The sequence below is a fragment of the Phaenicophaeus curvirostris genome, chromosome 1, assembly GCF_032191515.1.
Source record: "Phaenicophaeus curvirostris isolate KB17595 chromosome 1, BPBGC_Pcur_1.0, whole genome shotgun sequence".
Lineage (NCBI taxonomy): Eukaryota > Metazoa > Chordata > Aves > Cuculiformes > Cuculidae > Phaenicophaeus > Phaenicophaeus curvirostris.
The window spans coordinates 11,474,508-11,501,732 of NC_091392.1; the positions used below are offsets into that span (position 1 = coordinate 11,474,508).

The 27,225-nt window shown below is 38.0% G+C and overlaps 1 protein-coding gene across 1 annotated transcript; it reads left to right on the forward strand.

Annotated features, from left to right (window-relative positions):
* Nucleotides 1-311: 311 nt before the first annotated feature.
* Nucleotides 312-27,225, forward strand: GNAT3 (G protein subunit alpha transducin 3). The gene is made up of 8 exons (XM_069877680.1): nt 312-467; nt 6,848-6,890; nt 11,839-11,980; nt 15,893-16,050; nt 19,279-19,407; nt 24,631-24,760; nt 24,958-25,111; nt 26,633-27,225. Exons 1-8 carry the CDS (start codon nt 350-352, stop codon nt 26,821-26,823), a joined length of 1,065 nt encoding a protein of 354 aa, XP_069733781.1. The 5' UTR covers nt 312-349; the 3' UTR covers nt 26,824-27,225.

A 27,225-nucleotide genomic window follows, 5' to 3' on the forward strand; every position in this document is an offset into this window, starting at 1 on the left:
ATTTAATCAGTTCAAGACATTCTGCACAGTTCTTTGAGGAATATGAGGCTGGAAACTATCCAAAAAAGGACAGAGATCTACCCGTACCTCGGTTTTGCTTTTGAATACATCATTTTAATTCTATGACATCATAACATTACATTTTAATGTTCCTATATAAATCCTTGACCACAATAGATCCAGATCATGTGACAGGTGACAAGGGTCCATTTGTTTCGGAGGCTGAATGCAGAGGTTGAGTAAGACTTTTCAATTTTCTTTTAAGCACAGCCTATTCTTCTGAATTAAAGCAACTAGCCTCATAAGAAGCAAATCAACTGGACGACGAGAGGATTTTTAACAACTCAAGATGGGCAGTGGAGCCAGTTCTGAGAGCAAGGAGTCATCCAGGAGATCCAAAGAACTGGAAAAGAAACTCCAGGCAGATGCAGAGAGGGAAGCCAGGACAGTCAAACTACTATTGTTGGGTAAATAGAATAAAAATTGCTCACAGTGCTTTTATTTTGGCTTTATTTTGCTCTGGAAATTCACTTCAGTACAGTGAATTTTCCACCTCTTAGTATTTTATTTGAAAAAGACAATCTTGTAATATATGCACAAAATGTTTTCTGATTGCGGACGCTCATGAAGTAACCAATTAATTCACAAGGAACAGGCTGAAAATGGCCATGTCACTGCATGCATTCAATCTTGAATGTTATAAATGCTTGATTTTGAAAAGATCTGGGAAATGAGGACCTACTGTTCCACAGGTGTCACAAAGTATTGGCATCATTTTTCTTCCAAACTGTTGCACTTCATTTTTTGCAAAAGCAGAAAATGACTTGCAAGGACTAGGATTTTTTTTTTAATGTATGTATAAAAATGATATTGTAGAGAGTGAAATGGAAGGCAATGAAATGAGATTAGTACAGATGAATACTCTCATGGAGTACTACATCTGATCCACTCTGCTATGAATTTATTAACAGCCAATAGGTGTAGTGACAAAATAAAATTGCTGTTTCCTCATACAGCTTTATTCTCTTTTTTTTTTCCCCTATAGAACTGCTTAGCCTACAAGAAATATCCAAGGGCACAATAACACTGCCACCACTTTTCTTTTAACAGCATATTGCCTACTGTAAGAATTTACATTGTTCCACCAAATGATAGAAAACCACCCTTTGATCATTGAAATGTTGCTGTCTTTCTTAATTTAAGCCCAGTACATACAGATGCTTCTAAATCAATGTTTGTTAAGATTTAGATAGATACTTTTGATAAATTAAATAGGCTTAACACTGTTGTTTTGTATCTTATGCAAAAAAAAATCTATTCATACCAGCTGAGACTCTGTTATTAATAATAAACAAATAAGATAAAACCACAACCATGAAGGTTTGTCAAATAGTCATAGAAAGTAGCAGTTTGATAGGGTTTATGAATAGTGTTCAGATTGCAGCTTAAAAAGCTTTTCAGTTGAGTGGAGAATATGAAGATTTTCCATGTCACATTGAAATAAAATATTGCCCCTACTGAGACAAGATTGAGTCGGTCAAAAAACAGGAATATTTTCATTTGAACTTCTGTAAAATTTCAATACTTTCTATAAACTCTTCCAAAAAGTATTTTTCATATTGACTTACAGGCAGTGTCCATCTTCTCCAGAGTTCTGTTTCTGAAATTATTCAGCAGTGAGACATGAGGAAGATGTACCAAATCCTTTAGGAAGAATTTATAGGATAAAGAGGAATTTATAAGATAAAGAAGAATTTATAAAATAAATAATTTTGTTATATAACTTGATCTTCAAGCCTTCATATCTTAACAATAGTACTGGAGGCTGTCTTACACTAAGACACTAACTAAATTACTTCTCCCAGAACAAATGTATGTTTAGTATTAAGAACTTCAGTTTTTAATGCTTCACAATGTATGCAATCTATATTTTTCTGACATTACTACATACTCAAGATAACTTCAGTTAAATATTTTGAGATTAATTGCAAGCTACCTGAAAAAGTTTTCTATTATTTCATTCATTTCAAATCTGAGCATAGTTCAGTTTGACCAACTGCACAAGCACTTTTAGTGAGACAAGATTATCATCAGAATCTGAAATACTTTTGCTGAAGTCATCTTTATAGTGTATATTTCTATAATATCTTCCTTTATTGATGCCACACATTGTAAAGATTCAGATTTGTCAGTGGGTAATGTTTTGGAAGGTTTTTTTCTCCTGAGAACTGTTATGACAAATCACAAGGAGCCAAGGACTTGGTAAAAAACATGCTGGAGAAAAAAAACAGAAAAAAAGATGTTATAGATTTAACAGCTTGAATTTTTTTTAAAAAAAAAGCAAGAAGTGAATTAAACCTAAGTCTTTTCTGAGCCTATTGCACAGTTAACGTGTCTCTTGAATACCTGGTTTCCAGACTCTTCCACATTAAACCAGTGAATGGTCAGATAGGGTAAGTTTAAATCTACTATGTTCAGATCTGTTCCTGTTATTTTTCTATACCTCTGAGGTGATCCCAGAAATGATCCAAATTTTACACTTTATAAATCAAGGGCAGCTCCCTTTAAGCCCACCAGCCTAGTTCTACCCTAGTCTCGGGCTTTTGCTCAGATCATATATTGCTTCTTTATTAATGATCAGATGCATCGTTTTTTCTTTTACCGTAGGCAGGTTAGTAGAAAATACTCAGAAGAAAAAAAAAAAAAAGTGGATATGTATATACGAAGCTTTTTTTCAGTGTGAACACCATGCTTTTACCCTTTTACCCTTTTGTAAAAAACGGTATTTTGACCATTTCCTGAGAGGATCATTTAACACCTAGTCTGGTCTCCCTGCATCTTCCAATAAGTCCCTTCACAAAAATAAATTATATAGAGACCAAAGATACTGCCTTTGTTTATGTTAAGTTCCATGCTCTGGCTAAGCCCATCATCTATGTCAAGGTGATAATTTATGGTTTGTATGACATGCATATAAAAACTGCATGTGTAAACTGGGGGAGGGGCAAAATTATGCCGCTTCCTAACATTTCTCACCAGTTGCCAGGTGAGGTATCCTCTGTGCCAGGTGTTCCTGTGTTGTCAAGGCCATCCTAACCCACTACCTTGTCCACAAACCTAGCCTCTACATATTTATAGTTCAAAACATCAGATTGTTCTATGAATCTGGAACAAACTCCAAGGTGAAACTTTTATTTCCTTTTTATCAGGGCCATATCTTGCCTACCACATATCACACAGTTTATATACTTTGTAGGAGGCCAATTTGCTAATTATTTGTGTGCAAAGTACAGTGCACGTATGAAATGTAGCCAAAACAGTTGATGCATACAGTGATGGTTCACAGAAAAAAGAATTTAGCTTCAGTTTAAATAGCCATTAAAACTTTGAACTTATTAATTTCCAAAGTAATCCTCCATGGTCTCACTGTCTACAGTTTTCAATGGCAGGACCAAACTCACCTTCACATCTGACCTGGTCATCCTCAGCTCACTTTACCAAGAAATACTCACTTTTAGGGCATGACTCATCCAATTTTATTTAAGTATATTCTTCAGGTTGACAAAAATTGAAGCTGTTTGTTTTTATTGTTTTAGTAGCAAATATTTTTCTTCATGGACTGTAAGAGGTCTCTGAGAAGTAGTCTGAATACAGAATTTTATAGTATAGACATTTAAGACCTGTTAAATTAATCATTTGCTGTAGTACTGAAGTCTTGTTTTAGTTCCTGTTATTAACAACTGCACTGGAAGGAAAATCTTTGAGCACAGATCCCTCAGAAGGGCTAGATCTTGTGTCTTTTTTCTGGTTTCTTTCTCCCAGGGAGAGAGACTGTTCAGTTTAGTAAAAGGGCTAGAAAGATATAATTTCCACTCTAGTTCACAGTTTGCAGAGCTCTGAAAGGAACAGATAAATCTCAGGCAGAGGTGTGGAAACTTTTCTGAATTTAATTTGAAGATTTTCTTATACTGCTTTTTGCTTGTTTATGTCATTATCAGTTCCTTTTCAGACCGGTTTCAAACAAAATATTGAGCCGGTAAATTTTTTAAAAAATTTCTTACCTTTACTTCTGGAAACTTTCCAAAACCATAAATAATAACTGCAAAGAGATAATAGCTCTTGCTCTTAGACACAAAAGCAGCTTAATATCTAAAAAGAACCATCTTCAGTAGTTGCTAACTTTGACAGGGGCTTCCCAGTTTCCACAAACTATTCAAACCAATTCTGCTTAGAAAACCAGTAATGCAAAGTTATAGCTGAGGTCCTGGGTTCTGTTCTCCTTTGAATTTGAAAGATTCTCCCTGGCCGTCAAGCTGCCTTCAATTTTTTCTCTCTTTCTGCTCTGCCTATATGCATTGGTGGCCTGCTGGGAAGAGGTTAGGGAGTCCCGGAGCAGCCGGGCGATTCATGTCAGTTGGCTGGAGGACAGCTCCTCTGCAGCTCTATGTACAGCGCTTCTTCTTGAGTCTCTCCTGGAGCCCCAGCCTTACCAGAAACATAATGGGCTTGGGACTGGGAGTGCCATTCAAAACATTCAAAGCAAGAAAAGAGGCAGGTTAGCCTGCCAGAGAGCTGTGCGTACAGCACCATGTGGAAGGTCAATGTGGCATGCCCCGGGGTATGGTGAATGTGATCTCGTGGAAGAAGTGTGGGAGCAGACTTCCATCAATTTTACTGGCAGTGAGGACATCTTCAGCTCCCAAAAGCAAGTCCAGAGTTTCAGGCATTGACAAAGATTTTTTTGCCTTTATTTTCTGTGCCTTTATGCAACTCAAGGAACTTTACATTCAAATAGAAACAGAGAAATCAGAGGTAAATTTTGAAAAGCTAGAAGTTCCTAAATATGTGACATGCAAAATACAGGCTATAGGTATATTGTCAGCTCACCTCTGTCTCAGGCTGAGCTATGGAGACAGAGAGTTTTTAAAAAGCCAGTTAAAATTCCCAAGCTTCAGGACAAGACTAAGTCTCACTTAAGCTCTTTTCTTCAGAACATCTAGGCTCAATTGTAACTGCCCTTCTCACTGCCTCCAAAAGGAAAACTGCCTTCAGCTCCCCATGCTGTCACTTGAGGGTTATCATAATACACTCTTGCTGCTGTTTCTGCAAGCCAAAGGCTACTGTGGTGGGTGGAAATGCAGCCCTGCCCCTTCTGTCCCATCCTGAGGCCTTGGCTGCAGGAGTGCGCTGAACAGGAGGGGGAAGGAAGAAAGGAAGCAGGTGCAAAGTAAATTGCTTTCTACCCATTTCCTGGGGTGCAAATGCTGCTACAACTAACAGTACTCCAGAGCACAGCCAAAGTCTGAGAGTCATCTGTTGTTTGAATAAAAACATTACTGGATCATAAATTAAAGATGAGCAGAGGTAAAAAATGCACCCAAAAGGTATCGATTATGCCTCCCACTCTATTTTAACTTTGCTTTTCAGATCTGGAAAAGTTCATTTCTATATTATGTTTCCTGGTGTCTTTCCATGAGGTGAATATATGTATTCTCAGCACAGTCTGCTCTCTTCCCTACAAAAAGTGTAGTAAATGCCACCTTGATGACAGGGCTTTATCAAGTTTTTCAGAAGGGTATTGAAGGGATAATAAATGATCTATGGCAAATTTGCATTTTTTCCAAACTGTGGCAGATGGCAGCACCAGCCCATTTTGCATAGATTCATTTTTCTCTCACACTTTCTGCCTTTCACATCATGGGCTTTAGGAAATGCCTGGTGTATGGTTTGTTGTGTGTTGTGATTCATTTGAGTAAATTAATCCCTGACATTTAAATGTGATCAGCTTTACAAAATCTGTTTGGAAAGTCTGTAATCAGTTTGTTTCATTCACTAAGAAGCCCTCAATTAAAATAGCTATGCCTCAGATTTCCGATTTTGTTAAAACTATTTGACACCACCCAGTGAGGTAAATGACAATCTACAAAAAGAAAAGCAGTGATGAATCTTGTTCCATAGATTCTCAGTCAAATTAAATGCTCTCTTCAGGTGCTTTCAAAATCTGACTTTTTGTTTGGCAGTTCTTGCCAAGCCTCACCACTGATGATAGTCAATCACACTGATTTCCAGTGGAGAAGGCTTGCATTGCAGTGACTCACTTCACATGAGATAAGAAGGGCAAATTAATTATACATAAACTAACGAAACCTACGCCCTAGACCTGCAACTAGCTGTACAAGCAAATGTCTGTACTTCCCCTCTGGCTATGGGGTTTTCCTGCAAAATCGTTCCCAAGCTGGATCTGCCGCATGGCTTTGTGGGTTTCCCACTTCCATCCACACTGCTTCACAGCAGTTCACAGAGCAGAGGAACCGGCAAAACATCACTGTCAAGATACTTGCTCACATGCTGCCAGCGCATCATGAGCCAGACCACATGCAAGTCTCCATGTTCTGTTTTTCTAGTTGCTCATTGAGGCTGGTTGAAAAGCATGGAACTGCTTGGTTTGGGTAATAAAAGGTCATAATGCACAATCAATGAGTAGTAATTAAGGGACACTATCAGAAGTTGTAGTATGCTCATGTTTTTCTGCCCATCTGCTAGGAATGATATAAAAATATGACCCATATTCTATTTGCTTGATAGCTGAAGGATCTGTATTCTTAATTGACTGAATGTTCCTTTCTTTTCAAATATCTCTTTCCTTTTCAGAATTAATACTTTTATCAAGATTTCATTCTTTGTAGTCTGAATGGACACTACGGAGGGCTATAGTTAGCACAATGAGGATCTAAAACATCTGTATATCTCTTCATAGATACAAAAATCTGTGTTGATGAGAGTTATTTTTAATACTTGCTTCTTATTCATGTACAAACCATGTCTTCTCAACATTCCCCTTCTGCAGGTGCTGGAGAGTCCGGAAAGAGCACTATTGTAAAGCAAATGAAGTAAGTTAATGAGTATTCATATCAGTTGTTGAAGCTGGTATTTGTAGCTATCTAGCTAATGTATTTCTACAATATTTATGATTATTTGAATAAAATGCAAAGAAACATCATTCAAATCAAGTTCTCATTCAAACACATAAAGAATAATATAAAGTGACTAAGATGCACAGATGGATTGGTAATCAAATCTGTCTGATTGAATCATGCACTGGTCCAGCTCCTCAATAAAGACCAGGGAAGCTTCTTCATAGGATTTGATAGAAGTTACAGTACTCTAACACGTGTAGGAATGTGTAAGACAACCAGTCATGGCAGATCCACCTAGCCTAGAGTCCTGTCTTCTGCAGTAGCTAATGATGTTTCCAGAAGATCATCAGGCTTGGTTTAGTGTTTGATAGGAATGGTTGGACTCGATGATCCGGTGGGTCTCTTCCAACCTAGTTATTCTGTGATTCTATGATTCTATGGTTCTAGATCAGACAAGTAAACAAACAAACTCATGCTGGATAACCTGATAGTATCTGATGATCTGTGACTTAGGCACCATCCTGAACCAGAAATGGTATCACTGTCTTTAATAGCCCTTAGTTAATTCATGCCTTTCTCCTGAATCCTTTTCTAATTAATATAAACTAATGAAATCCATAAAATTCTATGGCAACTCATTCCACAGTTTAATTACATATGATATGAATTATAGAATCTCCCTTTGTTCAATCTCATTTGACTTCACAGTACTGCAAGAGAAAATATTGGAATATTCATGTTGTGTAACAGTGCAAAGTTTTGTTGGGGTGTCGTTTTTTTCCCCAGACTGTGCTCTGTAGATCATCCTTGGTCTCCACAGTCTTATTCCAGCTCCTGCCAGAGGTCAGAAAGAATATTCTCAGGTCTCCCACGGGTGACAAGAAATTTAGCTGCCAGACTACACAGTGAGCAGCTGCTACCTATCATCTGGCATGGTTAGGGGCAATTACAAGAACTGCTTTTAGCAGGGAAAGTATCACCCAAAGAAGTGTTCATACAGTTACTGTATAAAAAAAAAAAGAAATGTCAGTTGCAGAAATCCCTGTTCAAATCTGGACTGCGTATCTGGTTAGGAAGATCTTTGACTGGACTATAAATCTAGTAAAATAACACTGTACATATGGTGCCACAAAGACTGAAGTCTAGCTTTATCTCTCCTGGCTTCAAAGGAAGGTCAAATTTGTGTTTGCCCTGCCATTTACAATTTAATATCACAATATTTTCACATACAGTAAAATATTCATGTTATTCTTTTAAAGACAGTCAAAATACTAATCATGTGTCGAATATATATAGATAATCAAGCTAGGTTTAAGACATCATACTTACACAGGCATCAAAAGTCCTCCTTCACTGTGCAACCTGCTTAAATATTACTGTTATATCTAGCCTTATTTTCACAAAGAGTGTCCATATCTGCTGCTTAAACCTGTCTAAGGAGAGATATAAATTATACAGGAACTGCAGATGTTTAGACGTGACCCCACTTTGCAGTCACCAATTTCTTCCTGGGTAAAAATCAAGCAGATTGTTTTCCAAAATCAGTAGTAGTATTCTGAGTTTAAGTTCTTCTTACTATTTCATATCTTCACCAACACCTTTTAAAGAGTCAAGTAAAAAATATTATGAGCAATTTTCTATTATTTAAGCAGCTCATTTTTTAATAAGACAGCTTTAGAACCATCCATCAAATATTCTGCTAACGTTTTTGCTCCAGTTAAATAGTGGCTAATTTTATTTCTGTTTTGAGTCCCAGTTAGGAGACCCTCACTGTTCAGCAAACCATTGTGTTCAGTAAACCAATGTATTGTGCTGAAAGTTTCCCAAGGAAAAGCAGATTAAAGATTTCCCTCTTATTGAGCACTTTAAGAAGACTGGTAACTCTTAACAGCTTCAAGGGGGGTGATGAAAAACTGCTGTGCTGAGAGCTATATTTAAAGCCTTGTGCATTTATGAGCTGTCAATTTGATCATAAGTGTGAATTATTATACAAGAAAACTGTTCTTTTTCATGTAAAATGTCACCTTTCTGTCACAACCAAGGCCTTTTTTAAAAGGGGATATTTTTCAGTTTAAAAAAAAAGAGAAATAATTTATTAATTTCTTCAGCAAAGCATAATATTTTCCTGAGAAGTCTGACAGCTCCTTACAAAAGAAATAATTTTGCTAAAAATACATTTTTCCACCAAAATCAGGTTAATGTTATTCTTATTAATATAATTTTCTAATTCATACACCATATTCTTTCCAGACTTTCCATTGTTATGAGGAATAAGTAAAATGGGGAAAAAAAATAAGCTTCTCTGGAGTTCTGTGCTTTTGACTACATCATTTCCAACATGTGATCTAATGTTTTTAAAACCAAGTTGAGTATTTTTGTCCTATGCCCTAAGTTAGCAATATAAACTTACTACAAATTATTCAGAAAATGAAAAGGATGAAACAAAATAGCTGATAATTCATAATAACTGTTGAGACTGAATAAACTCCACCTATTTGGTGAATGCCCTCCTTGAGTGAAAAAAAAAAAAAAGAGACTAATTTTTTCCTCCAATAGAAGTACAATGTAGATATTGTGACTGGTAGCCTAACACCTCATACTTTCAGCATCCTGCATTCATTTTTAATGTTGTTACTTTTTCCCTAGAGGATCAGGGAACAAAAATTTCCATTAGCTAAAATGCTCCTTCTGACCATAGAAGATGTCAGCCTGACAATCCTTCCTTATAAATGACAGATCTTTAATAAAAGAAGCAAAATGCACTACTGATTTAAAGATTGGCTAACATTCCTTCTGCCAGAGGAAATAAGTATATTATTTTAAAAAAAAAAATCAAACTGAAACCAACAAGGTAACCAAAAAAAAATGAAAAGCCTTAAGCAAAGCAAAACCAAATTTTCTTTCTGTTATTACAGGATCTAGTTTTATTTAAGAATCTTATATTTTGTTGCTTCCTTTGTTCTTCAAAGGGAAAACATGTAAATGTAAAACAGCCATTTGCGGACTACATTAGGGCCTTTTCTTCTCACTCATCCAAGATTTTTGCAGCCACAGGCAAAACACTCATCTTCCCTAGAAACCCTGTTATGGCCACCACTGAGAGATACATAAAGCAGTTAAACCAAGTTCACGTACCTCATGGGGTTTGAATTTCTATATTTCTATAAATAGTCTCCTATTATTTATAGAAAAGCTGATTCTTTCACAGGTAGTAAGGGTAAGACTAAGAAGAATATGCTTATATACAAGTGCAAGATCCAACAGCAATGGCAACTGAAATTATTTCTTATTAAAGGTGATCTGACCCATTAAGGGTGAGCACTTACACCAGTGGGGAGCTCTGGGAACATTGTATAATGACCTGTATTGCCCAAACAGCAATCTAGACTATCCAGCACATTATCATAGAGCTATATTAAACTCCTTCAAGTGAATAAGTTTCCCCTCTAAATAATTATTATTTCGTTCAAATCCCTGTGCTGACACAAGAATACATGGATATTTCAGAGGATGTAGAAAAAAAAAGACTCACTAGTATACAAGACACAAGACTGCATAACACAGCTCCCCTTTTTCTTTCACCTAATTTCAAGAAGATTCCTTTGAATCCTGCAGATTTGTTTGAGCTCATGCCGAAAACCATATTCAGAAAACCCAAAATTTCAAAACAGAGTTTATAGATTTGCCTGATCCAAAAGTGATTGGGGAAACGGATATTTTTTTTCCTGCAGATGCTATTCCTACTGACCCAAGAAGGTAACTTTTAAGTTTTCTGACATCCATAAGTTAGATAGATGTTAAGATTCCTGCACATTCAGTTGTGAGCTGATTTGTGTGTGTGTGAATGAATTATTTTCTGACACGGCTGACTTTTCCCATTAAATGAGAAAGTCTCCTCAAGACACACACCTCTACTCATTCTGCACTAACCTGTTAGATCCTTTCACACAACCACTTTCTCTTTGCATAAATGTCCCGACTTTATCTTTTGCAAGTGAGAAGGGGAGGAAAAAACCAAACCCAGAAAGTATTTACTTAAGAACCTAATGAACGACTTTAAACGAGGTTAGGAAGAACAGAGCTTTTGTTCCAGCAGCAACCAAAGCAGTTTGATGACTGTTCATTGAGAGCACACTGCACCTAAATGGGTCAAGTTCTTATCCTTTTCTACAATTCATGGAAACATTTATCCCTGAGTCATGATATAATCTGCACACTGATCTTGGAGAACTTTAACCACAATCTGTTCTTCCGTCAGGGAGGATTATGAAATTATAACTTATCTATGAAAATTAGATTCATTGAATTTGCTTATATTCTCTGCCCTCTGGAATATGGGGAAAATCCTTTGGAGTAATATGTGCATCCCCAAGCCCAATAGATAACAGTAACACCTTTCAATAACTAGAAATTGTAACTCATGTACGAAGAAATATCAAGGATTTTGTTACCTTGAGGAAGTGCCTCACAGTGTAGAAATATTCTTGCCATACTTCTACTCTAGGAAAGATTCAGGTTGAAAATGAGAATGACTAAACAAGCAATGTGAGAGCCCAGGACTGAATGCTTGGGATCTAAGTCCAGCTATGCAGCTGGGCCTGTATCCAGAGGAACAGGACAGTCTATTGTTCTGGATTAATATATTATCCTATATTGACTCACAAGGGAAAAAAAAAAAAAAGGTATTCACTCAATTCAGGCAGGAGAATCAAAATGTAGCTTCATAAATTTAACCTGCTGTATCTCCAGAAACTGTTCTTAACTTGTTCCAGCAGAGTAGGCGGATCAACCATGGATAAATGTTTTCCCAAGATGGATTCTGTTCTTTCTCACATTGATCACAAAAGCATCTGATCCAACTTTTCATTACTTTCCTTCTTTTAGTGTATCCTGTAAACTTTGTTTTCCATTTTTGCACCAGGATCATCCATAAAGACGGTTTCACCTACCAGGAACGCATGGAGTTCAGACCTGTCATTTACAGCAATGCAGTGCAGTCTATCCTCTCTATTGTGAAAGCAATGACTAAGTTAGGAATTAATTATGAGAATCCAGCTAGAATTGTGAGTATGATGTTCTTTCACTTTAAATAGACATTAGAATACCAATTTTGTAATATAATAGTAGAGACTAGTAGGACAAAGAGAATTCAGTATTCACTTTAAGATAGCAGTAACTAAGTACCATTTGTTACATGTGTGACAAGATGTCCTGACTTATTTTCATTTTCTCAAGACTGATGCCTGAGGTCTAATCCTTGCATAAAGTGCCATTTTGCTTGTTACAGCAAGAAATGTTCAGCTTGCAAAGGCGTGAGAAAAAGAAAATGAAACCAAACCATTTTCTTAGCTGCTTAGCCATTTATTTATTGCTGTTGGGAAATGTAATAAATGTTTCCCTTTTCCAAACAAATCTTGGGGCTGAACCATGTAAGTAAGGGTCATCTAGACATGCTGGGAATATTTCAGTTTGTCACTGGTCCTGGAGCTGAGACCTCCCTGTTGTTCAGAAGCAGCACTGGCAAACTGGCACTGAAGAGAAGTGGATTCTGACCTTCCTGACGCTGTTAGCAATCCTATGCACAAGTACATAACTGAAGACCCACAGGGAGAGAAGTAAAGGAAAAACACATGCTTTTCTTTTCAGTGCAATGATTTAGTTTGTTGCCTGTAATTCAGACCTTGCTGAGAATTTCTCAAAGGCCTGTCAGAATATCAGTTGGTTCCAGTTTTGGTAAATTCTACCTATTCCCTGGAGGTTTATCTTAGAGGAATTATTTCTGCTTATCTGAAAGAACATTTCTCGTTCCAGAAGTCTGCATTTCATTACAATGACATGTGGTACTTTGACCTAAAAATGATAAACAAATGCTTCAGAGGTTACTAAAGCTCATACAGTGACCTAAAAATGATAAACATATGCTTCAGAGGTTACAAAAGTTTGTACAGTTATTTGAAAAAACACCAACTAAATCATAGAATCATAGAATCATAGAATAACCAGGTTGGAAGAGACCCACTGGATCATCGAGTCCAACCATTCCTATCAAACACCAAACCATGCCCCTTAGCACCTCGTCCACACGTGCCTTAAACACCTCCAGGGAAGGTGAATCAACCACCTCCCTGAGCAGCCTGTTCCAGTGCCCAAGGACCTTTTCTGTGAAAAACTTTTTCCTAATTTCCAGCCTAAATCTCTGCTGGCGGAGCTTGAGGCCATTTCCTCTTGTCCTGTCCCCTGTCACTTGGGAGAAGAGGCCAGCACCCTCCTCTCCACAACGTCCTTTCAGGTAGTTGTAGAGAGCAATGAGGTCTCCCCTCAGCCTCCTCTTCTCCAGGCTAAACCACCCCAGCTCTCTCAGCTGTTCCTCGTAAGACCTGTTCTCCAGCCCCCTCACCAGCTTCGTTGCTCTTCTCTGGACTTGCTCCAGCGCCTCTGTATTCTTTTAAAGGTCTTTTAAGGTTACAGAGGGATCTGATCAGGCTGGATCAATGGGCTGAGACAAATGGTATGAGGTTCAACAAGGCTAAGTGTAGAGTCCTGCACTTGGGATGCAGCAAACCCATGTAGCTCTACAGGCTTGGGGAAGAGTGGCTGGAAAGCTGCCTGGCAGGGAATGATCTGGGGGTGTTTGTTGACAGCCGGCTGAATGTGAATCTACATTGTGCCCAGGTCGCCAAAAAGACCAATAGCCTCATGGCTTGTATCAAAACCAGCATGGCCAGTAGGACCAGGGCAGTGATTGTGCCCCTGCGCTCAGCATTGGTGAGGCCACACCTCGAATATTGTTTTCATTTTTGGGCCCCTCGCTACAAGAAAGACATTGAGGTCCTGGAGTGTGTCCAGAGAAGGGCAATGAAGCTGGTGAAGGGGCTGGAGCACAAGTCTTATAAGAAGCGGGGGGACCTTATCGCTGTTGGCAACTACCTGGAAGGAGGTTGTAGAGAGGAGGATGTTGGTCTCTTCTCCCAAGCGATAGGTAATAGGACAAGAGGGGAATGGCCTCTAGCTGCTCCAGGGGAGGTTCAGATCAGACATTAGGAAAAAATTTCTTCACCCAAAGGGTTATTGGGTACTGGAACAGGCTGCTCAGGGAACTGGTTGAGTCATCATCCCTGGAGGTATTTAAAAGATGGGTAGATGAAAAGTTTAGGGATGTGATTTAGTAGTGGACAGGTATAGTTGGGCTTGATGATCTCAAAGGTCTTTTCTAACCTAGATTCTATGATTCTATGAATTTAAGTCCTTCAAACAAACGTAGTGGTGACCAAAACCTGCACATAACAAATAGGCCCACGTGAGTGTTCTGCATTTTGGCCCAGTCTCCTCAGTTGTGATAGGCATGCGTACTGCACAATGACCCCTCTGCCAGGCTACTTGACCTAAGACAACTGAATCTTGCAGAACCTAGTCACAAGTCCTGGCACAATCTATTTTTAATGGGAAAAATCAGCTGAAGTCTGTCTAAACATCAGAGAGAAACCAAACATTATATGAATCAGCGTTATGATAACCTCAATCTGCTATCTTCCCTTTTTATGTATGTATCAAAATCCACATTTGCCACCTTTTACCAAATAATCAATGAACATCTACAATACAATTCAAGGCTCTGAACTCAAGGCTTCTCATTGTAGGCCACTCAACCAACAAATCCAGCCTTGTAGGAGGATAGTTATAATCATTAAATGATAGGTGATATCTTGAAAGAGAGACATTCCATTTCTTATCTTGAAGCTGAACCAGCGTGCATTCTGGAGAGTAGCCCTGGAGACAAATGAGGGGCATATACGAGAAAGCATGACTCAGGTCTACTGATCTTGGCACCAAGTAGGAGGATAGGATTGTATAATGGAGCTGGTTTTGTTTAATATAGAAGGGCAATTGTACAGCTGCCCTCCCTCCTTTTTCAACTGAAGGCAGTTTTCTACTGGGTGTTCCCCACCCCCCTTTTTTTAAAAAAAAATTTGTCCATTCTAACTCTATTTAACTGATATTTTAGAAAACCTGCAGTGTTTTGGTTTTAACCTTTACAAATTTTCCATAAGCTGCAATTTCTATTGAAATGTAAAGATGTAGCAGATTCTTAAAATGAATGTTACAAAATATTGTGAAGATGTTTTCTGTTTTTTAATAAAACGTATTCCCTGACAGAATAATGTCTGTCAGAATCCATTGCTACTCTTGCAACTATTGATTGAAAGTCACTTTAGTTATCTACTTATGCGGCTAGGAAGGAATTCTGTTCTATAATTATCCACTGCTCTGACAGTGTATCAAATGTCCCTATTTTAATCATGCTCTTCATTGACAGTACATTTCTAAGCTACTAACCAATGAAAAGATTTTTTTTTAACATTATAGATCATTTAAAATCTTTTCAATTAACTATAAAAGGAAGAAATTACAGAAAAATGAATTTGAAATATTTGGGATTTTATTTAGTTACAGGTCTCTTCTTCTCCAAAGGGAAAAAAAAAAAAATATGGGAAATGCATTCACTAGTTATATTCACTTTGACACATTTCTGTCTGTGATCTAAAGCTAGAAATGTTTTCCTCCCAATATAAAAAAAAATATGCTGTGCTCTATATTTCAGCTTTGATATGATATTTTTAAGCTTTCAATATAATTTTGAGTTTAGTTTTTGATATTTCCATATTCTCTTTTACAATAAAAGCTTTCCTTCCAAGTTGGACTTCTTGTAAAAATCTATGGTAAGATGAAACTAAGCCCTTGTATAAACAACAAACACACACACACACAACCAGGAAAACACTGTGTATCACAATTTAAGTTTAACTTTGGCACTAATTAAAGGGAAGTGAGCTTGTAAAAGCACGCTTACACACACAGGCAGGTACAGCTACCTGGAAAAATCAGTGAAAATGAGAAGTTTTTCCTCTGCAATTCATTGTAATCCAGGTGGTGCAACACAGCGTGCTCGCACAATATTTACTGAAATTTCTCTTTAGGAAGATGAAAGGAAACTGTGTGCCTTGACAACAACACTGGAGGACGGAGACATGACTCCTGAGTTGGCTGAAGCCATCAAGCAACTGTGGAGAGATGGTGGGATCCAGGCCTGCTTTGCAAGGGCAGCGGAGTACCAGCTCAATGACTCAGCAGCCTAGTAGGTGACACCAGCTGCAGATGCTAAAATGCTGGCTATTACTGTAACAGATAAAAGGTTTGCTACAAGAACCCTTCTGCATGTGCCTATGAAAATTATTGCTTGTTAACCTGAAAAAGAATGAGGGGGTTTGCTAGTGTTTATAATATTTTAGAAACGTTTAACTAAAGGAAACAAGTGAAAATAAGGAATAATTCATGAGACTATTTTCTCTCTAGGTAATTCTACGATTGACAAAAGGAAGGACAAAGTGAGCTGAAACATCTTAGGTTTTACCTAGAGTTGTACTTGAATCTATACATTTCAAGTTGCTAAACATAAGTCTGGAGAAATCTATTGTAGTTTTTCTCTAAACTAATCTGGCTACATGGACGGATGTTCCCTGGGCTGTTACAGTCTCAGCATCCAGCTGGTACTGCCACTCTCCAACCTGACAGCCTAGTTGCCTTTCTGCAGCCTGAGAGGTGGCGGACAGATGAGCAGGAGACTTGGGTTGCTGAGCTCCAGTTCCATGAAAGGTCACCAGTCAGCTAGGATATATCTTCTCACTTAGATGTAGTCAGCAAGCTTAAAATTTTCATTATTCCCTGGTTTGGTTGCTGCTACAGCTGTTCTTGCTGTGTAGAGTGGTCCTGCTCTACTGTTTTTTTTTCCTAAGGTTATACAGGATTGAGAAGGGAGGTGCCTCTTGGATTGGAGTTTATTCCTGCAGTGCACACCTCTGACTCTAGACCTGGGGGCAGAGGGCAGTTCCAAATAAGGTCCATTTTCAAGACCTGTGGTTAGAAGTTTGTATGCTCCTGCAGCTCCTCCTAGAGTCTGAGGGCACCTGCAGGGTGAAACCTCCCAAAGCATTGGGTGTCCATTCTTCATCCTTTATATCTTCAAAATAAGAATGAAAACTTTTCCGCAAGACACCTAAACAAAGAAAATATTATGGGTGTTTATTTGTGCCTGACTTGGCAATATTTTATGGCAAACTTCTACTTCTGTAGGAAAAGCACAGATCAAACTTTACTTTCTTTGCATATCATTTCCGACAGGCCACAATGCAGTTCCCAGCACTAAAAGCCAATAACAAGTCAGTCATCATAATTAAAAGGGAAAACACTTCTCAAAATTAAAAAAAAAAACAAAACCAAAATAAAAACAAAATCAAAACTAATGCAGAAAAAAACCCAAACCAAAACTGTTTACCAGGTAGCAGTCTAGTGTGTATACCATGCCTTGCAGACAGGATAGTCTAAAGTAATTCTTTATCAGTGTTAGGGGCTGTGTCATATTTTAACTTGCAACAGGTTTCAGTATTTAAGGGAGCTACTACAAACTGTAAAGGACGCAAAATAATTATTTATTGCTGGAATTATATTAAAAACAGAGTGCTGTTTTACATCTGCTTGAACACTACTGAAAATCCCACTACTCCTCCGTCTTCATCTTGTGGTACCTGACCCTTCTGAAAATCTAGTCTTTGGCTCTGAAACTTTAGAAACAACTTAATTTTCACCCTTTCTCCTGGGCTTCTAATGATCAGTTCAAAACCAGCTTGAGTCAATCAACCATCTAATGCTACATTTCAACTTCTTTTAAAACCAAAAGCCTGTTTCTCAGCTCCTGTTTCTCAGCTCCTCCAGAGACTACTGACTTAAACTGTGCAAACTCTAACTTTCTGAGGTTATCTTCTTTGAGTCTTTTCATTATTAATTCATGCTAATGAAGTTTGATCACTGCCTTTCCTCTCTGTGTTTTAGTTGAAAAAAACCCAAGACCTTCTGAATAACAGCAAAACCCCTGTATGTCAAATTTGACTGGAATTTCTTCCTTAGACTCACCTGGAATTAATCCAGTTTTAAGATGGATAGATGGGTAATGAAGGGGTAAAAGCAGGCTTATAAATCATGACCTTAAAAGTTATCAGATAGCTTCCAGGAGTACACGGTGTTTCTTGCTTGCTCAGTCACTTGCTTCTTGAGGTAGGATTCGTGTCACCTACATCCAGCTGAAGAAAGATCAGGCATTTAGACTAACCTAGTAGTTTGGTTTCCCCCTTTTGCCAGTGAAACGCCAGCCTTGAGTGTGTCTCATTAGAGCTGCCTACAGCTCTAGGAAGAATCTGAATATGCTTTTCTTTCTCCATTAACTAGTAATTAAGTTGATCAATTAATAGGCTGCACTGAACTGGTATTCATGACTAAGAACTATCAGGTCTTTATAATGAATTTCATATAGAAGTGTTTATTTAGTGCCTACACGCTTCGTAAGTTGCACAGAGGTCAGCTGAGATGAGTCTGTTCTGGATTTTTTTTAAAAATAGAGTGCTTTCTGGGCTGAAACAATGGGCAAACACTGAGTTCTTCAGATCAATTTCAGAACTCCTCGCTTAAGTGGATTCAGTGTCTTCAACTTAAATTATGAAAAGCTACTCAGATGTCACCTCTTCTCCTTTTGTCAGTTCATAATCTCTTTACACAGATTCCTAGATCAGCCAGAAGGATTTTGAGACAGCTGAGTGCCCCTGGAAGAGAAGAGAAGGGTTAGTGGAAGAACAATAACAGGCTAACAAAATCTGCTTCAACTTCTCATTTCACGCAGATTTTATTTCTGTATTTCAGACATAAAATCAGATAACCCACTCTTTTCCAGGGAGTTGTGAGAATACTGACCTAGGAGGTACTCAGTTTCATTGAATCTTCTGGGTTTGGTAACAAAATATTTTTAACTATTATGTACCTACTTCTTGTAAACTTAGAGGACTGCAGGGAAAACAGCTCCTAAATGTGAATTCCTCTGAAATATTACATTCTCCCTTTCATGAAGGAAGATATTGTTACAACAGGTTTGATAGGCTGCAGTTTCTAGTCAATCTGCTTTAGAGAGGTGATTGCAATCCTTTCTCTGTGGTAGCAATTCCCACTTGCTGAAAGCAAATGGACATAACCTGTTTATCGACAAGATGCTATTTTAGCATCCCTGAGGAAAATAAATATTTTCTTTAACTGAAATTCTCAGGGAGCTGTTTATTATATGCAACTAAATTACACTTCTATACACAAGGAAACAAAAGAAAGTCTGTAGATCAGGGATCTAGGTTGAATAAAAAGCAATAGTATTGTATTTAAATGTGTAGTTTGCATAAAATATTTAGAAGTGGCTCAAAATGAAGTGATTACTTAACATTCATTTCACACTTTGAATTCACCAATTGCTATTTCTCTTTCTTCTCCTTAGTTACCTCAATGATTTAGAGAGGATAGCAATGCCAGATTATGTGCCTAGTGAGCAAGATGTTTTGCATTCCCGAGTGAAAACAACTGGGATTATAGAGACTCAATTTTCTTTCAAGGATTTGAACTTCAGGTACAAAAGCTGTATTTGACAGTTTTCTGTGGTTTTATCTTTAAGTATTTTCTTTTCTACAGTATCGGTCTGTTATAATATTGCTAACGCATTATGCTAACTTTGAATCCACTCTTATTTAATATTTTGAAATGGAAAACACCTCAAGATATTTTAGTACCACTTCTCCAACTTTAAGAATATAATGGATCATTATTCAGACATTGCAGAATATCAAACTCTAAAAGGACATTTTTACATATGCAAGTATCTTAAAAGCATTATTTGTATCCTGCTATTTGAATAATTGCTTGTGACATTTGTGAAATTTGCCTACTTAAATGTCTTTAACAGCATGCAAAACATTTGATGACTACTAATTTGCATGCACTCTCAACCTTTTACTCTCTTCCTATGAGAACGGAAATAAATGCTCTTAATACTGGAATGCATTACAGTTAGCAAAAAAATAATAATATCTGTCTCATGGGATATTTCAGTATTTGCATGCTCATTTAAGATAAAAAGAAAAATGTTCAGAAAAAAATCTTGAAAATAATGTCTCTGAGAAATTTGACTGAAAATAAATTACAATTTCAGATACTCAAGATTCGAGATTTTGCTATGCTTAGTGAACTAACTAAAAACATCTAATTCCACATGAAAATGTATTTGAATTAATTATAATATTTTCAGTGTTCTATGAAGCTTGCCTTTATGGATTGAATTCTATTTCATTCTTAATGTAGAGGCGGAAGTGCATATTGAGCAATATAGGCTAGAAGAGAAGCTGTCTATAGAGACAGGCAAATATATAAAGCATTAGGATTATAATTTTTACATTTTGTATTAGCCATCTTCTCTTTTTTCTCATGTGGCAGTAAAACATCTCCCAACCCACCTGTGCTATCACACAGATGCTTTGACATGACAAAGATTACACATACAAAACAAGGTCCTGAAGTAGAAGACCTACAAATAAAGTGCATATTATCACCTCTTACTACACTGATCATTCCCAAAAATTAAGCACTTACCCATGAATGCTATGGTACAATGTCACAGACATCATCTTTTTCTCTGAATAACGTATTTCCAGACAGCTTTGTACAACAAAAATCTGAGGACCTTCACTTACCATCATAGTTTACCTAAGAAATAAAAAAATAAATCAGGATAGAGAAAGAAATCAAAGCGCAAACTCTCTTTGACAGAAATGCTACCAGTTCTTGTACTAGAATATCAGAATCAGTATCTACACCCAACAGCAGTGTAATGTGAGTAAATATGTTGATGGTCTTAGGCACTTGAAGTAAAACAACTACAAAATAGTTGGAGGGTTTTGAGCTGCTATATGGATGCAGGACAACAATAAACCTGTCTTAACCAGACAGTTACTATCCTAGAGCAATCCAAAACAGCTAAGGGATACTGGTGACTCCACAGAATGACAGAACCACTAGGTTGGAAAAGACCCTCAGGATCACTGAGTCCAACTGTTCCTATCAATCACTAAACTATGCCCCTCAGCACTTCATCCACCTGTCTTTTAAATACCTCTGGGGTTGGTCACTCAACCACCTCCCTGGGCAGCCTATTCCAGTGCCCAATAACCATTTCCGTGAAAATTTTTTCCTGAAGTCCAGCCTGAACCTCCCCTGGTGGAGCTTAAGGCCATTCCCTCTTGTCTTGTCCCCCGTCACTTGGAAGAAGAGGCCAGCACCCTCCTCTCTACAATCTCCTTTCAGGTAGTTACAGAGAGCACCAGTGCCAAGTACAGAGGGAGAATAACCTCCTTGGACCTGCTGGTCACACCATTTCTGATCCAAGCCAAGATGCCATTGGCCTTCTTGGCAACCTGGGCACACTGCTGGCTCATGTTCAGTCGCTGTCAACCAACACCCCCAGGTCCCTCTCCTCCAGGCAGCTTTCTAGACAGACTTCTCCTAGTCTGTAGCACTGCACAGGGTTGTTGTGCCCCAAGTGTAGGACCTGGCATTTGGCCTTGTTAAACCTCATGCCATTGGACTCAGCCCAGCAGTCCAGCCTGTTCAGATCCCTTTGCAGAGCCTCCCTACCCTCCAGCAGATCGACACTTCCACCCAGCTTAGTGTCGCCCACAAACCTGCTAAGGGTGCACTCGATGCCTTCATCCAGGTCATTGATAAAGACATTGAACAGGGCTGGACCCAGCACTGAGCCCTGGGGGACACCACTTGTCACTGGCCTCCAGCTGGAGTGAACTCCATTTACCACCAGACTTAGCTTGATAACATAGAACTTCAGAGTGAGTTTTGGTGGATATACTTAAATGAGACTTGAAGTCACAAGCCATACATAGAGAGAAAACATGAACAGATACCTCATTCACTGAAGACTCACCCGTCTTCTGAACTGAATGAGGCAGAAAACATGTTATATCTGTGCAATAAAAGTCTAAATTTCTGTACTGCTCCCGGGAACTAAACTACAGTTGCACAGACAACATTCCTTGTTTTTTGCTATCTTCTTATTGATTACTTTGCTGGTTAAGTATGATCTAGCTTTCTTGTGCTCTTCAATTTATTTCACTAATGTGTACTTTGATTTCAAGAGCTCAAAACATACTTAAATATTTTTAAAAGAAGATCTGATCCTCATAGGTCCTCTCTTGCTCTAGTTTCCATTGATGTGCTAGGAAAAGTTTGACTGAAATCAGGGAAGCTTTATTTAGTCTTCAGGTCCCATGCACAGACCATTATGACAAATGAACATACAGTTAGTTCCATATCTGTAGCTAAGTTTTCCAAGAGCAGTGCTGGGAATATAAGAGTGTTCAAGATTAACTTTGACTGTTTTTGTAAAAGAAGAAGATAATCTCAGAACAGGCCTTATAAGGAACAGCTGAGAGAGCTGGGGTTGTTTAGCCTGGAGAAGAGGAGGCTGAGGGGTGACCTCATTGCTCTCTACAACTACCTGAAAGGAGGTTGTGGAGAGGAGGGTGCTGGCCTCTTCTCCCAAGTGACAGGGGACAGGACAAGAGGAAATGGCCTCAAGCTCCGCCAGCAGAGATTTAGGCTGGACATTAAGAAAAAATTTTTCACAGAAAGGGTCATTGGGCACAGGAACAGGCTGCCCAGGGAGGTGGTTGATTCACCTTCCCTGGAGGTGTTTAAGGCATGGGTGGATGAGGTGCTAAGGGGCATGGTTTAGTGTTTGATAGGAATGTTTGGACTCCATAATCCAGTGGGTCTCTTCCAACCTGGTGATTCTATGATTCTATGAAATACATTCCCTGCCACTCACAGAATGACTTCAGTTTTACACATATATATATGTTACATACTGGGCTGACATGAGACAAGTTAAGCAAGCTATGATTAGTATGACAAAACTGCCCATAGGCATTGCCTCTGGCCTTGATCGTGTTCTTTTTAACTGACTCACATGAATATTCATAGGGCCATATGCTGAAAGCCTGCAGGAAGTGGATACAGATACATACGATTATGTGCATTTATGAAACTTTACTGCAGGCTAAATTTTGAAGATTTTTTTTTTTCACCCTATAACCTTGACTTCAGGGTTACATACCACAAATCAAGGAAGACACATAATGGCAGGCAACTTTGGGGCACTAATCACAGCCTAAAGTCAAGATGCTTTATTCACACTGACTTCACTCTTTAGCAGGCATATGGAAATCAGTGAAGAAATGCTTGGAAGAATGCCATTACTGTTATCAAAACTTTGCTCCATAACAGCCTCCTTATTTCTTAATAATTCACATTTATAGACAGCCGACGATCAGAGAGAGAGAGATGGAATGTACTAAGTATAAAAATTTTCTCTAATTACTCCTTGGCTGCAGAAATATTTCGTCACAAGCATTGGGAAGGGTTTCATTTCTTCTAAGCAGGATGGAAAATAATAAACTGCAATCTTTGTTTCCATCAACTGCATTGCTGGTGATGAAGAAAATAGAAGATCAATACACCACATAAAAAAACACCAGTGTTTCAGTAACAAATTATTCTTGCTCCATTTATTACTGTTGTGATTTTTTCATATTGAATCCCAACATTTTTGTTGCCATAAAGCATGTGAATCTCAGATATTGCAGGAAATACACCCACAGAGTGAGATCTAATGTACTTTTTTAAAAGAAAATGCAACAGGGGATCAGGTTTTGTAATTCAACAACAGACAGCACAGGGAAAATTCATCACACACACAAGGAAACAGGAAAAATAAGTACAATAAATTTTCTTTATTACATATGTTTTCTCCTTTGTAATGCACTTGAAAAATGTTCAAGTTTGGCACCTTTTACATCTGAAAGATAGTGAAAAGAAGGCTCTATCCCTTATCACTGAAGAACTGGAAATATAAGTGTGAATTTTGAAAGCTAGTGCTAGGAAGAAAAATGGTAGCTTTGACAATATCTCCATCTCAGTTAGGCCCTAACTAGAGCCCTAGCTAGGTCCTAGTGAGGTATGCCTAGTTAGTTTTGGACCCCATATGAAAAGTCCATAAAAATTTCATATGACTCTACCCAAAGACAGTAATTTCTGGCAAAGGCTTGAAGGAAATTAATACAGCCCTACATTTTGCTCTCTGTACATGAAGGGATTCCTGCTCCCCATGAACTGCTGCTTTAACAGCAACAAATAAGATTGATAGAGCAGAGACATACACACAAATGCATGCTGCAGGTTATACAGCTGGTTAAGAGATCTCACCAGGGCAATGAATAAATGACTAAATATAGATTGACACCAGCCATTAAACATAACTAGTGGATCAACCAATGGCTGGTTTCCAGTTGTATGCCTTACTGGTCAATGTGTCAGTTCACTACATGCAAAACTATGAAGCAACAAATGACTGTGGATTTAGGGGTCTGTCCATGTTTCACATATGAACTCTGTCCTGAATAAATCCTTGCCTGCAGGCCTTAGGATTGCACTGAGATCTTCTGCAGAATCCCACTTCTTCATCACAAAGTGCCACCTGAAATTACCAAGTATATTTCCTATATGCAGGTATTTAAGTCTTTACATTTCATTTTATGTCCACTACAAAGCAGTGAGTAATAGACAACACTCCTTAACCTGTTGGAATAGAATAGACTAATATTTGGAAAAGCTGGATATTGGTCATTCGTGTCCAGTTGCACTCTGCAAGTTAACAGCATGAGCATATCTTTACTAGTTAGTGCTTTACATTGTAAATATGTTTTGGGTTTGTTTTTTTTCTGCAAAGGATGTTTGATGTGGGTGGACAGCGATCAGAGAGAAAGAAGTGGATTCATTGCTTTGAGGGAGTTACTTGCATCATATTCTGTGCTGCACTCAGTGCCTACGACATGGTTTTGGTGGAAGATAAAGAAGTGGTGAGTCAGAAGAGACTTTTTGATGCAAAGATTTAATGTACTCTCTGATGACATATCAGAACTATTCTTGTTCCCTGATAACCATTTAAAGTCTATTATGCTGTATTGGTTGTTGTCAGTAAAGAACATTGCAGTAAAAATGACACATGAGGATAAGATTTGTCTGTCTCTCATGTTCACCTTTTGAATCTCAACAGAACAGAATGCATGAAAGCCTTCAGCTGTTCAACAGCATCTGCAACCACAAGTGCTTTGCAGCCACTTCCATTGTGCTGTTCCTAAATAAAAAAGACCTCTTTCGAGAAAAAATAACAAAAGTTCATCTGAATATCTGCTTTCCTGAGTATAATGGTAAGTTTGGGATTTTCAGAAGAAAATGCATTCAGGTGATTAGTGTAGGTCATACATTAAAGACTGAGAGCTTGACTCAGGTCACCAATTTAAATACTAAACTTCTTGTTCAAGCAATTAGCCTTTCTCTCAGAAAAATAGTATGGGACAGATGTGGCCAGAATGCAATTCATCTGACCTATTCATGATGCCTGTCCTAGGGCAGTATCATCTCTCTCTGGAGATGATTATTTATCTCCACTGGCAGTAGAGGAAGTTCAGGGAATTAGAAGTTTCTGATGGCTGAAATGGGGTATAGAACTCAGCCAGCATTTCAGTATAAGTTAGTGACTTATCACTCACACACACACACAATAATGGAATCCAGGGGTTTTGGCACTGTTTTGAAGACCTGTTCCACAAAGGAAGTCTGCATCTTTCTGTATGTCACGGTAGTGTCTCCTGGACAGAGAAAAATGCAGCTGTTCTAAGCTGATGCAAGAGAATCTATGAAACTGTCAGAAAGTGCCAGAGAAAAACCAAACATTGTCAGTTTTTTAGTAATGTAATTGTGTTAGGCAGTGTCTAGAATCAAGCATACTTAAAAAAGAATTATTATTAGAAGATGGGTCCAGTGCATTTCCTGAAATCCAGCTACACTTTCTTAGAATGCATCAACACAGCAACACAAAAGTGATCAGTGCTTCACTGGGATAATCAAACATTATGGGCTAGACTCAGTGGAACTACATCTCTTAACACTGCCTGAGGCTGCAGACACAATGGGAGCCAGCAAGGGCTCTAGGCACAAGTCTACCTAACACACAGCAAACCCAGGGTGTTCACTCCTGCTGTTGTTCTAAAGGAGTGCTACCAGAAGGCAGAAAAGTTGCTTGAAGGTATTGTGACTGAATATAGAGGTATCTTTCCTTCATTTCTTTACCTCTTCCTTTTTTATACTTCCCATGAATTTTGCCTGCTGTCTGCCTGATTCCCTTTGAATTTATGCTTCTTCCTTTCCTCGTCTGTTTCTCTTACCTTCTGCTTTCTCCCTAAGGTCCTTAACTCTTTCACACTGATTTATTCAAAGGCATTTCACTTCAGAAATGAATACTACCAGTTAGTAAATTGAAATTGAAATTTAAATTGAAATTTAGGGGTAGTTTAGATATAAGTTAATCTCCTGAGAAAGAGAGAAAGAGAGAAAGGAAGAGAAAAAGACAGAAAGACAGAAAGAAAGAAAAAGAGAAAGAGAGAAATAAGAAAGAAAGAAAGACAGAAAGAAAGAAAAAAAGAGAGAAAGAGAGAAATAAGAAAGAAAGAAAGAAAGAAAGAAAGAAAGAAAGAAAGAAAGAAAGAAAGAAAGAAAGAAAGAAAGAAAGAAAGAAAGAAAGAAAGAAAGAAAGAAAGAAAGAAAGAAAGAAAGAAAGAAAAAGAAAGAAAGAAGGAAGGAACAGTTAAAAAAAAAAGTCTTGTTTCTTAGCAGCTGTAAGGAAGTAGCAGCTGAAATGTGTCTTCTCCTTTTACTCTTCTCTCCACTAGGACTAAATACATTTGAAGATGCTGGAAATTACATCAAGAAACAATTCCTAGACTTGAACATGAAGAAAGGAGATAAAGAGATCTATTCTCACTTGACATGTGCCACAGACACGCAGAATGTCAAGTTTGTATTTGATGCAGTCACAGACATAATAATCAAAGAAAATCTGAAAGACTGTGGGCTTTTCTAACCTTTTATCCCCTTGCTCATAGCCTGACTTCATCTCTGTCCATTTTCCTCTCTTCCTCCAGCGTGTTGACTGAAATAAAAAACTCTAGGAAAGAAACAGTATCAATTAAGCTTTGGTTAGCTGTCAGCTGAAGCCTGGGTTGTAACTTGAGCATTGCAGCACCACTGACTTTCTGTCTGTCATGTAAAGATTCAAAAAAAAGTTCCTGCTCCACAGATATGCTAGCTGCTGATATATCCTATTGGAATCAAAGGGAAAATCCTATTTTCATCAACACAATTTGACAGTAATCAGCATTTCTCAGGAAACTGAGGACAGCCCAGTATCCTGTGTTTTCTAGTGATGGGAGGAAAAAGGATAATGTATAACAGATAACTGACTTCTATTTATATTTGAAGCATT

Coding starts and splice junctions, on each gene's coding strand:
- GNAT3 (XM_069877680.1), top strand. CDS start 350: ATGGGCAGTGGAGCCAGTTCTGAGAGCAAGGAGTCATCCAGGAGATCC. Junction 16,051..19,278: donor CTCAATGACTCAGCAGCCTA/GTAGGTGACACC, acceptor TCTTCTCCTTAG/TTACCTCAATGATTTAGAGA. Junction 25,112..26,632: donor CTGCTTTCCTGAGTATAATG/GTAAGTTTGGGA, acceptor TCTCTCCACTAG/GACTAAATACATTTGAAGAT.